At 41.0% G+C, this 13,785-nt stretch overlaps 1 protein-coding gene across 1 annotated transcript in view; it reads left to right on the forward strand.

The window, feature by feature from the left end:
• The first annotated feature begins 2,762 nt into the window (after positions 1-2,762).
• gpm6ab (glycoprotein M6Ab) overlaps positions 2,763-13,785 on the forward strand; it is a 103,327-nt gene continuing 92,304 nt past the window's right edge. Inside the window, exon 1 of the mRNA XM_051703014.1 lies at positions 2,763-2,879. Coding sequence (XP_051558974.1) covers positions 2,876-2,879 — 4 coding nt within the window. The 5' untranslated portion in view covers positions 2,763-2,875. The remainder of the gene's footprint in view (positions 2,880-13,785) is intronic.

Genomic DNA, 13,785 nt, shown 5'->3' on the forward strand with positions numbered 1-13,785 from the left:
GCCATCAGACCTGCACCATCTTCACCAAGTACTCATCACCCCAACTATATATGAGCTGTTCTAAAACCTAATGAGCTGCCTCTTTAGGTTATGAGACAGCATTTTATGGGATCATGAGCTATTACAAAAGTTAGGTATCTTAATTATACTGCCTTCTATGATACTTTACCTCGTAATGTGTCAATTTTGTACTCTAAACAGCCCAGGGAGAGCATAAGCACTATCCTAAATCCTGAGTTATGGTGTCGAGCAGTTATCCAAAACATATCAAAGATGGCTCTTTTTACTACTTTGGAACAAATTCGTACTCGGCAGAACTGTGCCTTTATAACTTTGATGTATTTAGCATCAACATTCTACCTATTCAGCAAATGCAGCTGAAATGGAAATTGACATTCTAAATAACATCGTCACAGTTAGCTTATATGCATGAAGCATGAGGTGTGCATGAAGTCTTTTCACTTGAACCACAAGTGGGCCAACGTGTCAAGTGAAGAGTCCAGCTTCTGTTTCTAAACTGCTTATGTAAGACCAGGGGGTGATAATGATCTATCTACATGATATTGTCAAATTTAACATGTCTCAAAAAATAGCCCAGTCATTAGTTCTGCATGTCTATGCGTGCTGGCAAGAGAAAGCTGATTATGTATCCCATTTCTCACTGTGTCTAATCTGCACAGCATTGTCTACTCAGATGCTGTATCAAAATCATAATGACGGTGCTGCTGATATGTGCTGGCAGACCACTGTCAGCACTAATAGAGCCTCTGGTGCATTTCCTCAATGATAGTCCACCTGGAGTTCTCCCAGATCGGATGATAGTTAATCAAGCTTCAAGAAAAGTAACAGTACACACATTAAAATGAATTAAATAATTGCTAACCTGCATATCAGACTGCTACTGTTTTTTTTTTTATTTATTTATTTGTTTATTTTTTAATAACGACAGTTATTTAAAATAAAAATATGAAAAACATATTATATATTTTAATATAAAATTGTATATAATAAAATATGTATTATAATTCAAATAAGGCTGTATTATATTAATTATATATTTTATTTAAAACAGTCTGTTATATTTTAATTAAACAGTTATGAAAAAGGTAGATTGACTCTCTTTAACTGTCTTTCAAAAGTAAATCGCTCAAAAAGAACATAAGCACCATGCTAGATGCACATATAGACCTGTTGTAGTAGCCTACATTTATTTTTGCACCGGAACAGTGTATGGACCTGATTACAATCCACGAGGAAAGTTCATCTGATTTTACTGGGCTTGTCTACGCATTGCTTCGGCAATGAGCCATGTCGCCAGTGCATTTAAGTAATGTTGAGAAAGTATTTTTTTTTTAAGAAAGCAAGGCGTTTCCAAATGTCTGTGTGTCAGAGGGAAATGAAACGCATATACTCGAATAATGCGTTGAAAACAGCACTGAAACATGTGCGTATAAATAATGAAGATTGCTTACCTCTCTCGATGTCAGTGGACAGCGACAGGGTGCTGAGATTAGGTGTATCGCTGACTGAGAAAAACACTCGGTACATGTAGTTTGTTAACGCAGCTTCCGATTCATTGCGGCGATTGGTCCATTCGAAAGTGACGTCACAACAGTGCTACTATTTTAAACGTAGATTGGTTGTTTGCTTAATCAATCAACGCAAATCATCGTGCAAAACCCATGTAATCTTCATCCAGTGTCCGTGCTTTCTTGTATTTGTAGTCCAAATAGGTGGTCAGCTATTGTTGAAAAAACAAAAACAAAGGAATTATGCACTTTTGGGTTCCCCGTTCGAAATGCAGGACGGCTGGTTGTAATTAGGTAGCCTATTCCACAGTGAGTGTTGTGCAAGCCACTGAAAATGATGCATTATTAATCCACCAGTCTTTTCAAACAGAGCTTCAGTTTCATCAACGGACTTTCACCCTTCTAAATGTGTTTGTTTGCTGCACGACTGCAAAGCATCACCTAGGCCTATTTAAGAGTGCGATAATAGCTTATTGCACGTTTGCATTCAATTTTTCGTTCATAAAGGGGCTGTTCAGACCGAACGTGTTCTCGCGCCTTAAAAAAAAAAAAAAAAAAAAAAAAAAAAAAGGCAAAACACATAACAGAACGCAGCTGTCTCGAGACGTAATTTTTTTTAAAAGTTGATGTTCTTTTTTTTACCTGACACGGCGTCTAAAATAGAGTCCGTCTTGCGCAGGACTGAACACAAAAAAACATGTTTGGTGTGAACGGCGCTTTATACAGTAGTGTTGCCTATATAATTGTGAGTGCAACTTCTCTATCGCACCAGCAGAGGTCACTGCGTACCTTATTAATATCACTAGTTGAGACATTGCAAATCACAGAGGGGTGTGTTCGGTAAAGGGGTAAATTCTAAGTAGCTGGTACTCATGTTGGAACATATACTTTAGTAATAGAATTGTGCAATTTCATGCGACTGTTCAAGAGAAATACTTATAATATAATTCCATCACTAGTTATGTTTTACGTGCATTGTTTGGACGTCCACCCCGCAAGACGCATTCCTGCATTATTACAGTCAGTAGACTTTTACTGCTGCGAAATGAATAAAATAATTTGGTTAAAGAGCTCGCTCTTTGGTAGATCACATTTTTCAAGTTCTTGACACTTAATGTTGCACTCTTCCAAGCTGATATTATGTCGCGCTCATATTCAACAATTAAATGCTCGACTAATATTGTGTGAATAAAGTTGACAATTTGGCATTGATAAGTTTCCCCCGCCTTTTAGTGATTGTGACGTCGCCTCATCCAGTATACTGACCGCCGTGCTCCACAGCTCATACTGACAAACTCTTGAACTGTGGACTTTTCCAGCGTTGACGAGCTCTTTTAGTCTCAAACATGGGTAAGTCATTTTGTCGTTTTAACTGAGGTCGAGGAGGTGAAAAGTTATTAACTTTAGGAAAGTCGCTGGGAACTGTCATTTCACGATGACTAAGGTGTCATATAATCCCTCAAGTGTGAATTTAAAGTATGACCTCTCAGTAAGGGGAACGTCATACTATTAAAGGTGCAATTGTTATTTCTGTTGCCTGTAAATGTGTTGTCATCCCATCAAATGTGATGCTAGTATTTTGATTCAACAAGTTTCTCGACCAAGCAAGGATGAGCTAAGAGTGATTCATTTATGAACTACTACACTATTAGGAAGTAGACACATGTGCAACAGCAGTGCTGGAGGGATCATATGAATTGTTTTCTTTCTTTCAAATGATTCTGGTATAGCTAATGTAACAAGTGTACAATGTCTCTCTCGATTGATACTGTTTTTAAGTAGACTGGTAAGCAACCCAAGCTCATAATCAGATTATGGTGGTAGACCGTAACTGGTGCAGATGAGGATAAACAACTTCAAACTTCTCATTCAGACACTGGGGAGATACGCATGTTTGCTGTAATGTATTGCAAACTACTTCCAAAAGTGTTTCCACTGCTTATCTGGGACGAGCAATGGATTGACCTAAAAAAAAAGATGTTTTCCAAAGACTGGGAAAACCAGAGGTCCCCACATCCTGTTTTTTTTTTTCTTCTTCTTTCTTTTCTTTTTATACACACATGACAGAGGAAGAGGGTGTTTACAGTCAGAAAAACTCACTACTCATCACTAATCAAACTGCAGCACAGATGTAAAGACAACCTGCAACAGTATCGATCACAACGGTTAGATTTGCTTCAGAGCACAAATTGAATACATTGTTTCTGGGCACACAATGTCCAGTTCTTATCTTGGGTGCCAAGACCCAGATCTAAGATGCATATAATCAGTAGAGTTGAAAAGCACTGCTGTTCTTGGGATCTCATTCCATGCACTGTTTACCAGTTATACTTGGAATATGAAAAATGACTGTGCTGAAGAAAGACAGACTTTGTTGAAGTTCTCATTCATGGTGCCTGCTGATGGTCTGTCCCCTCTAATATATGCACAGTCACATGAGAGATAAATAGCCACATTATGTGTCTCTGTTTGCTGCCTCCACCAAACATTCTCCACTTGTGTGGGGGCCTTTGATAATACTGACAAGCGTCTCTGTTTTAGTGAGACTGCCCTCCCTTCCCACCACCCTGATCTCGCTCTCCCTTCACTGGCTTTTGGTTGCTCAAATGAGCAGAACATGAGTTTGGGTTTATGAGGTTCAGTGACTTAAAGCTGGAATGCCGTCTCCTAGGCCACTGCCATGTCGTACTACAGATGTCCAGTTAAAAGGTCATCCTATGCCTCTAGTGTGTGCATGTGTTTTTGTGGAAGGGTACACGTGCAAACATGTGGCACGCTCAAGGCTATCAAAGGGAGGCACCAGAAAAATATTGGAGTGGGGTTTACTTAAAATAAACAAAACTAGGAAACAATTTCCACGCAGAAACTGCTAGTTAATTGTACAGAGCATATTTTCAAGTAAAGGCTACACACAATTCCTGGTGCTTTAGTTATTATTTAGAAATTCTCATGTAATTGTAAATGTAAAATTCTCAATGAGGGTAACAATCAACAGATATATAGGTCATTTTGAGTATAAAATGAACTTCAGACTACACAAAACAAGAAGTTACCAAATGTAACAACAAAAACAAGCAAATTAACTTGCAAACTAAAATATTCAAGCTCATTAATTATTCAAGCCCGGTGCATGCTGGAAATACCAGCTTTGAAATGTTAAGTAAAATGTACTTATTTTATTTACCTGTGAATTTTACTCAAATTAGCAAATAAATATGACAAGTTCTAAGTATTAGGATAAATTCAAGGGTAAATATCAGTCCTGATGCATCGTAAAGATAACAAACAATCATAAATAATATTTACTTATAAGATAAAGCTTTCATTTTTAATTTGAGTACAAATGTAGCATTTAATATTTTCAAGTTAACGCTTAAAGTTACTGGTATATTTACTTCATCACAATTTTTTTTTTCAGTGTGTCGTAAAGAAAGAAAAATGTCAGGAGTTGGTATTTGTGGCCATATGGTAATTAAATGGTTGCTCAATATGTGTTGCGAACAATGATTGTTTGCATGATACAACTGTTCAACTGCTGTGGCGGAACTTTGAAGCAATGATTTGCAGGTAGTGCGAGAGTAGTTAGTTGATGAAGTAGTTAACAAAAATTATTAATAAGAGCAAATCTAAGCATAATTTGGCACAAAATGAGCTGGTGTAGAAACCACTCATACCACAGACTGATTGCACTGTGAATGAGGTGACTGTAGGTCGAAAGTTCTGCTGCTGAAATCTAGGGCTGCAACTAACAATTATTTTGATAATCGATTAATCTAACGATTATTAGAACGATTATTCGGCGATTATTGCAACGATTAATCATTTGCTCTTAACCGATTATTCAACTTGTGCCCCGACATAAAAGGTTGAATTAAACGTGCTTACTAACAATTAAGAGGACAAAATCATCTTTTAAAAATACCTCTAAATGACATTCACTGAATTAAAAGAGGGGAAAAAACCTTTTTAATAAGTTTAATTCAGTAAAGAAATTCACTGCAAAAAATCCTATTGTTATGAAGTGTTTTTGTCTTGTTTTCCATTTAAAATTGTCTAAAAATCCTTAAAACAAGATACAGTTGAAGTTTACATACACCTTAGCCAAATACATTTAAACTCAATTTTTCACAATTCCTGACATTTAATCATAGAAAACATTCCCTGTCTTAGGTCAGTTAGGATCACTACTTTATTTAAAGAATGTGAAATGTCAGAATAATAGTAGAGAGAATTATTTATTTCAACTTTTATTTCTTTCATCACATTCCCAGTGGGTCAGAAGTTTACATACACTTTGTTAGTATTTGGTAGCATTGCCTTTAAATTGTTTAACTTGGGTTTTGGGTAGCCTTCCACAGACTTCTCACAATAAATTGCTTGAATTTTGGCCCATTCCTTCAGACAGAACTGGTGTAACTGGGTCAGGTTTGTAGGCCTCTTTGCTCGCACATGCTTTTTTCAGTTCTGCCCACACATTTTCTATCGGATTGAGGTCAGGGCTTTGTGTTGGCCACTCCAGTACCTTGACTTTGTTCTCCTTAAACCATTTAGCCATAACTTTGGCGGTATGCTTGGGGTCATTGTGCATTTGGAAGACCCATTTGCAACCAAGTTTTAACTTCCTGGCTGATGTCTTGAGATGTTGCTTCAATACATCCACATAATTTTCCTTCCTCATGATGCCATCTAGTTTGTAAAGTGCACCAGTCCCTCCTGCAGCAAAGCACCCCCACAACATGATGCTGCCACCCCATGCTTCATGGTTGGGATGGTGTTCTTCAGCTTGCAAGCCTCACCCTTTTTCCTCCAAACATAACAATGGTCAATATAGCCAAACAGTAAAATTTCATCAGACCAGAAGACATTTCTCCAAAAAGTAAGATCTTTGTCCCCTTGTGCACTTGCAAACTGTAGTCTGGCTTTTTTATGGCAGTTTTGGAGCAGTGGCTTCTTCCTTGCTGAGCAGCCTTTCAGGTTACAGTGCATCCGGAAAGTATTCACAGCGCTTCACTTTTTCCACATTTTGTTATGTTACAGCCTTATTCCAACATGGATTAAATTTATTATTTTCCTCAAAATTGTACAAACAATACCCCATAATGACAACGTGAAAGAAGTTTGTTTGAAATCTTTGCAAATGTATTAAAAAAAAAAAAAAAACCGAAAAAAAAAAAAAAATCACATGTACATAAGTATTCACAGCCTTTGCCATGACACTCAAAATTGAGCTCAGGTGCATCCTGTTTCCACTGATCATCCTTGAGATGTTTCTACAACTTTATTGGAGTCCACCTGTGGTAAATTCAGTTGATTGGACATGATTTGGAAAGGCACACACCTATCTATATAAGGTCCCACAGTTAACAGTGCATGTCAGAGCACAAACCAAGCCATGAAGTCCAAGGAATTGTCTGTAGACCTCCGAGACAGGATTGTATCGAGGCACAGATCTGGGGAAGTGTACAGAAAGATTTCTGCAGCATTGAAGGTCCCAATGAGCACAGTGGCCTCCATCATCCATAAATGGAAGAACCACCAGGACTCTTCCTAGAGCTGGGCGCCCGGCCAAACTGAGCAATTGGGGGAGAAGGGCCTTAGTCAGGGAGGTGACCAAGAACCCGATGGTCACTCTGACAGAGCTCCAGCATTTCTCTGTGGAGAGAGGAGAACCTTCCAGAAGAACAACCATCTCTGCAGCACTCCACCAATCAGGCCTGTATGGTAGAGTGGCCAGATGGAAGCCACTCCTCAGTAAAAGGCACATGACAGCCCACCTGGAGTTTGCCAAAAGGCACCTGAAGGACTCTCAGACCATGAGAAACAAAATTCTCTTGTCTGATGAAACAAAGATTGAACTCTTTGGCCTGAATGGCAAGCATCATGTCTGGAGGAAACCAGGCACCGCTCATCACCTGGCCAATACCATCCCTAGAGTGAAGCATGGTGGTGGCAGCATCATGCTGTGGGGATGTTTTTCAGCGGCAGGAACTGGGAGACTAGTCAGGATCGAGGGAAAGATGAATGCAGTAATGTACAGAGACATCCTTGATGAAAACCTGCTCCAGAGCGCTCTGGACCTCAGACTGGGGCGAAGGTTCATCTTCCAACAGGACAATGACCCTAAGCACACAGCCAAAGTAACAAAGGAGTGACTACGGGCCAACTCTGTAAATGTCCTTGAGTGGCCCAGCCAGAGCCCAGACTTGAACCCGATTGAACATCTCTGGAGAGATCTGAAAATGGCTGTGCACCGACGCTCCCCATCCAACCTGATGGAGCTTGAGAGCTCCTGCAAAGAAGAATGGGAGAAACTGCCCAAAAATTGGTGTGCCAAGCTAAATTAGTACTGTATTTGTACTTACACTGTATGTTGATATAGGACTCGTTTTACTGTAGATGTAGATAGATCTACCTGTTTCCTCTAGGGATGTGCGCTACGACTAATTTGACTGTTGTTTAAATGGAAGTTTTATAACCGACTGGTCTAAAGAGAAACCAACCTTCAGAAAACAGTAAAAAAAATAAAATAATTATGCGACCCATTTAAAATACTTAATCTATTCCAAATCTGATGCTAAATTTCACTGAAATGGGGCATTTACCTGCGACATGCTTGCCTTGAATTATGATCATTGTACATTAAATATAGAACATGACATGCATTCACTGAATCAACGTTAGCAAATATTTAAGAGGCATATTTATTAAAAACAATTGAATGAATAGTGCAGGATCAATGGAATAACCCTAAAAGCCTGTTCTAAATGGAAATCACCAAGTAAAAGTTAGTTAACATATTAAAACAGTCAGGACATTGTTGAAAATAATTAACAGGTATGCCAAATCTATGAGAGAGAAAATAAATGTGCTGAAAAGTTGCGTGTATTTCACGACGTGCGGTTGTGGTAAAGAAATTCAACCAATAACAGATAAGATGTAAAAAATAAATAAATAAATAAATAAATAAATAAAGTAGCTATAGGATAGAAAAAATAGGCCTGTGATATAGCCTGCAATAATCCTAATGTATTCTGAACATGATGTGCACACAGAATAAAATATATTTTAACCTGTTAAGCAGTCGGCACCTCGTTGAAAATAGCCTTCTTAATCAGCAGATTAAAAAAATTGCATACCTAGTCTGAAACAGTTATTTTCTAGGCTACTAACTCAAAAGCATAATTTTTGATGAGTAAAATTAACACATCGACATGGTCCGGTGAAAGACAGGACTTGACTCACCTGAGGCAGCTGTCCTGCGCTTGAAAAAGTCCACTCAGCGGAAAATGCACAGATGCACAGATGTAAAGAAGACTCAAATGTGAAAACATCCTTAGGGACTTTCAAACATTTGGAAAGCCGATTCCCGCACCACCGAAGTGATTTCATAACTACTTTGCTGAGTTTGCTTGTCTAGAGGGAGGACATTTTCCTGCGTGCGCCACGAGAGAGAGGGAAGATACACGCGCAGCCTGAGGTGAAATGAAACTTTGTATCTGTTCCAGATATCCTCTTTTTTAAAATAATATTTGTATTATTAATTCTATTTGATATATGTAACATTAATATGACAGTAATTTAAGTGCAGCCTCTGTAAAAATATAAAGCCAAATGTAAATGTGTAAAAATTATTATCAGTTTAATGGGGGGAAATATTAACCGACTAGTAATTCCAGTGTTGACTAGCAGCATCAGAACCGTTTAGTCGACTAGACTCGCACATCCCTAGTTTCCTCCAGCATCTTCACAAGGTCCTTTGCTGATGTTCTGGGATTGATATGCACTTTTCACACCAAACTACATTCATCTCTAGGAGACACAATGCGTCTCCTTCCTGGGTGGTATGATGGCTGCATGGTCCCGAAGTGCACCACTTGCATACTATTGTTTGTACAGATGAACGTGGTACATTCAGGCATTTGGAAATTGCTCACAAGGATGAACCAGACTTGTGGAGGTCCACAATTTTGTTTCTGAGGTCTTGGCTGATTTCTTTTGATTTTCCCATGATGTCAAGCAAAGAGAGACTGAGTTTGAAGGTAGGCCTTAAAATACATCCACAGGTACACCTCCAATTGACTCCAATTAGCCAATTAGCCTATCCTAAATGGCTTGCAAAAACTATAATTTGCTAATGTGAAATCTGTGGAGTGGTTAAAAAATTAGGTCTAATGACTTCAAACTAAGGGTATGTAACTTCTTACTTCAACTGTACATTTAAGCAACATATAAGATATTTAGACTTGCTTTAAGAGAATGTATCTTAAATATAAGTGTATTTTGTATATAAATGTATTTTTTCACTTGGTTATACTTCTGCGAATGCAGTAAAGACAATATATACTTATATTGAAGATCTATTCTTTAAAAGCAAGACTAAATATCTTATAGGCTGCTTCTCAGGTGAATGCAAATTTATTTTAAAGGATTTTTAGATTTTTTTAAATATTTGTACTTTTTATATTATATTCAATATTCTCAGATAATTTTTTTTTCTTCTGCAGTATAGCTGCTAAAGTAAATGTACATTGTTTTAAAGGAGTTTTAGATATTTATTTTGGAAAACAAGTGAAAATAAAAACAAATCAAAAACATATTTTGTTGCAGTGTATAATGGAGCGAAGACTACCTCTCTCACCTTTCTGTTCACTTCAATCCATCTTTAACTCACAAAAACAAACTCTCTCTTATTACTAAAGCTGCATATTGCCAATTTTCTTCACAATAAGAAATGCACAGTGACATTTATTATGATTCATTAAGTTGCGAGCCATCAGTTATAATCTAGCTGCATTAAGCGTGCACGCTCGAGGGATGAGCATACCCGCTCAGAGCGTGCCTCAGCCGGGTGTAGTTTCAGTCTCTCCCACTTAGATCGGGACATTCGCGCAACTCATAGAAGAGGCGCTGACCACACAGAGAAATTCCAGTTTCAGAGTTTGTAGTTATTTACATGATCTGCTTCCGTATTGTTTGAATTTTAATAAAGCTATAACGCATTAAATATAACTGCATTTAAGATGTAACGCCAGGGTGTTTCCATTAAAGACACTCGACATGCAAGTTTTGCTTCAGCGGAGCGGCAGCTCCAGAGTGCTTCTGTATTTACTTATTTTGTATTTTTGCATTTTAATTCCCTCATACTTTGCGATCTACATCACCTGAAGCTGTTTGGAAAGTTTAGATTGCATCTGGACTGTGAGCTGTGTAATTCTTCCTCTCCTCAGTCAGGCGCGAGCTGCAGTGCTGCTCCCGCGCATCATCATTAGAGTTTAATGTGATCTCATGTTATGTTAAATGAGGACAAATGACTGTTCGACAATTAACATTTTTGTAGACAATTTTTTATTGTCGACGTTGTCGATAACGTCGACTAATCTTTTCAGCCCTACTGAAATTGGTCTGTGCTTACCAAAATTCGAACCACTGCCCCCAGTGGCTGAAGCTGGAAGTGTTGTTGAATGTAAAGGCCCGTGTGAGCCAAGTGTATCTGTCTGTGTCCCGCAAGACAAGGAATAGCCACTACACAACACGCCTACTCCAAGTAATGCCCCCCTTGGATCATAAAGCGAGTGAATTGGCTAAAAGAACTGTTAAAATCCTATGCAATTGCTGAATGATTCTTAACTGTGTAAATATAACAAAGAGTTACTTTTAAATTGTATCATATCATATTAATAAACCGAAGATATAAATGGTGAAATTAAAAATGTCTCTGTTCGGTTTTCTCCAGTAAGCTTACAAGCTAACGCTTTAGCCTATTAGCTTAGCATACTACTAGCTTCTTCTCCTCTTCATTTTCATCACATTTCTTCTCACTGTCGCCACCTAGTGATATGGTGGTATGATTCTATTCAAGAGAACTTTTAAGTTGCGGTATATTTAATAATTTTACAAAGTTTTCATTTTTTTCATCTTTGTGTTTAGGGTTAGGTTTAGCGGTAGGGACAGGTGTAGGGCTGCTGCAGGACTCCAAATAAGCACAACAAACAGTGGATGAATGTGACATCGAACTGTTGCAAGACTTGAGCATTTTGCTGGTTATTTGAAGGGGGGCATAACTTGTTGTGGGTGTATCTTGTAATAGTCTTGCAGGACACAGACAAACCCTTCTCGTGTGAGCTTCAGTTTCCAGGGGAAATGTCCACAGAGTGGCACCAAAAGCGAGTTGTATTTGTAGTAATAAATCATGTAATATAATCATTAGGAATTCATATTTTATTAACTCTGCACCCTCACCCAAACTTCAACCCTAAACCTAACTGTCAGTGGAGTAAAAAAATGTGACCACTAAATTGCACTCACCATTGTTTATGTGAACGCAATTATTTCTGGTTCCCTATCTGTCACTCACTCGACGTTGGTGTCGATGTAGTGACACTAGGGGTCACACTTGGGAGCCCGAGACACCTCTGGTCTTTGATAAAAGGCCAATGAAAATTGGCGAGTGGTATTTGCATGCCACTCCCCCGGACATACAGGTATAAAAGGAGCTGGTATGCAGCCACTCATTCAGATTTTCTCTTCGGAGCTGAACGGTCATGCTAATTGAGCTGAATAGCACTGTTCATTCACCTCTGCTGGATCTGATGGCACATTTCAGCGGCTTCTCCCTCCTCTGCACTGGTGCACTGCAGAGAACGCCCCTGGGCGCTTTGGCAGAAAAACTAGAGAGTATATCTTCTGAAAGAGCGTTTTTCCCTTCTAAAAGAGTATATTTCTCTACAAGAGCGCACACACGGAATGTCTTTTTAAAGATGCGTCTTTCTAAAGATGCCTTTCCGATCGTGTGTTATTCCTGGTTGCGGTCGTTTTCTCTCAACTTCTGATGGTCATGATCGCTGTCTTTCGTGTCTGGGCACGACCCACACGGAGGCATCATTTATGAATGGTTCATGTTCTCACTGCGAGAACATGACCATGGCAACGTTGCGATCGCGGCTTGCTTTCGTAAGAAAGCAAGCCACTCCAGCGGCTCCCCGCCTCGGTCCTCCTACCTATGGGTATGAGGTCAGCGCGGCTAGCAATGGGGGCGATTTGGGGACCTCAATGGGATCGCCTCCGCCGGGTATTCCCCCGCGGACCTCCCATTCCCCAGCACGCTCGTCTGCCCCAATCGGGTTTCCGGATGAGTCCGCCGGTTCATTGCACGGCGAGTCTGGCTTCTTGTTCGGGGCCCGCGAAGATGATGAACTCTCGAGTGCAGCATCGGAGAGCGGGCTTGTCCAGTCGGACGCAGAAGCCTCAGCTGGGCTTCCCCCTTCGGGGACGGTCGCCCAGTTACAGGCCGATGCCGAAATGACGGACATGCTTTCCCGGGCGGCAGCGAGTGTCGGGCTAGAGTGGAACCCTCCGCTCTCCCCTGAACCCTCGCGGCTTGATGATTGGTTTCTGGGCTCGTGGCGCCACTCAAAACAGCCGCGCCCCGCTCCAGTGCCATTCTTCCTGGAGGTGCATGAGGAGCTGACAAAGTCGTGGGAGGACAAGCCACCTCTGCCCTGCACGCCATGGCTCTTCTGCAGGTCCACGAGGGTAGTTCCGCCCCAGATTTGATGCAGGAACTGCGCTCGGCGACCGACCTCGCCCTCCGGGCGACGAAGGTCATGGCGCGGTCTCTCGGGCGGACGATGGCCACACTAGTGGTCCAGGAGCGCCACCTGTGGCTCAACCTGGTCGAGATGGGCGAGGCCGACAAGACACGGTTCCTTGCTGCCCCCATTTCCCAGGCGAGCCTATTCGGCGACACCGTTGAGGACTTTGCCCAGCAGTTCTCGACGGTAAAGCAGCAGACGGAAGCAATCCGGCACATCCTGCCCCGGCGCAGCTCAAGACCCCGCACCCCGTCTGCTCGTCGCCGAGGGTGTCCCCCTGCGGTGACTTCACTGGCTCCGCCGCAGCCCGCCCCTCCGGCCCGGCCCCGGCATGGAGCCCACCGCAGGAAGCCGACGCCACCTGTCTCACAGCCAGCGCCGAAGAACCCACGGAGGTCCTCGAAGCACCCCTGAGACGGGCAACCCAGGGACGAGGGAACCCACTCACGTGGAGCTGGTAGAAAGACCACTCAATCCCCCGGTGGAGGGCCGGGTGGAAAATCTTTTGTTGCCTTTTTGTTTGATTTCGCCGCACGCCCAAGTTGCTGCGGTACCCAACAGTTCAGCAAAAGAGCGGCTTCCTTCCTCCCTGGGTCACATACCCGGTGTGTACGGTCGTCACCACGACTACCGTCCACAGGCTTTTTCTTGCAGGATTGGCGCTC

This window comes from Myxocyprinus asiaticus, chromosome 7 (genome assembly GCF_019703515.2).
Source record: "Myxocyprinus asiaticus isolate MX2 ecotype Aquarium Trade chromosome 7, UBuf_Myxa_2, whole genome shotgun sequence".
In the NCBI taxonomy this organism is placed as follows: Eukaryota; Metazoa; Chordata; class Actinopteri; order Cypriniformes; family Catostomidae; genus Myxocyprinus; species Myxocyprinus asiaticus.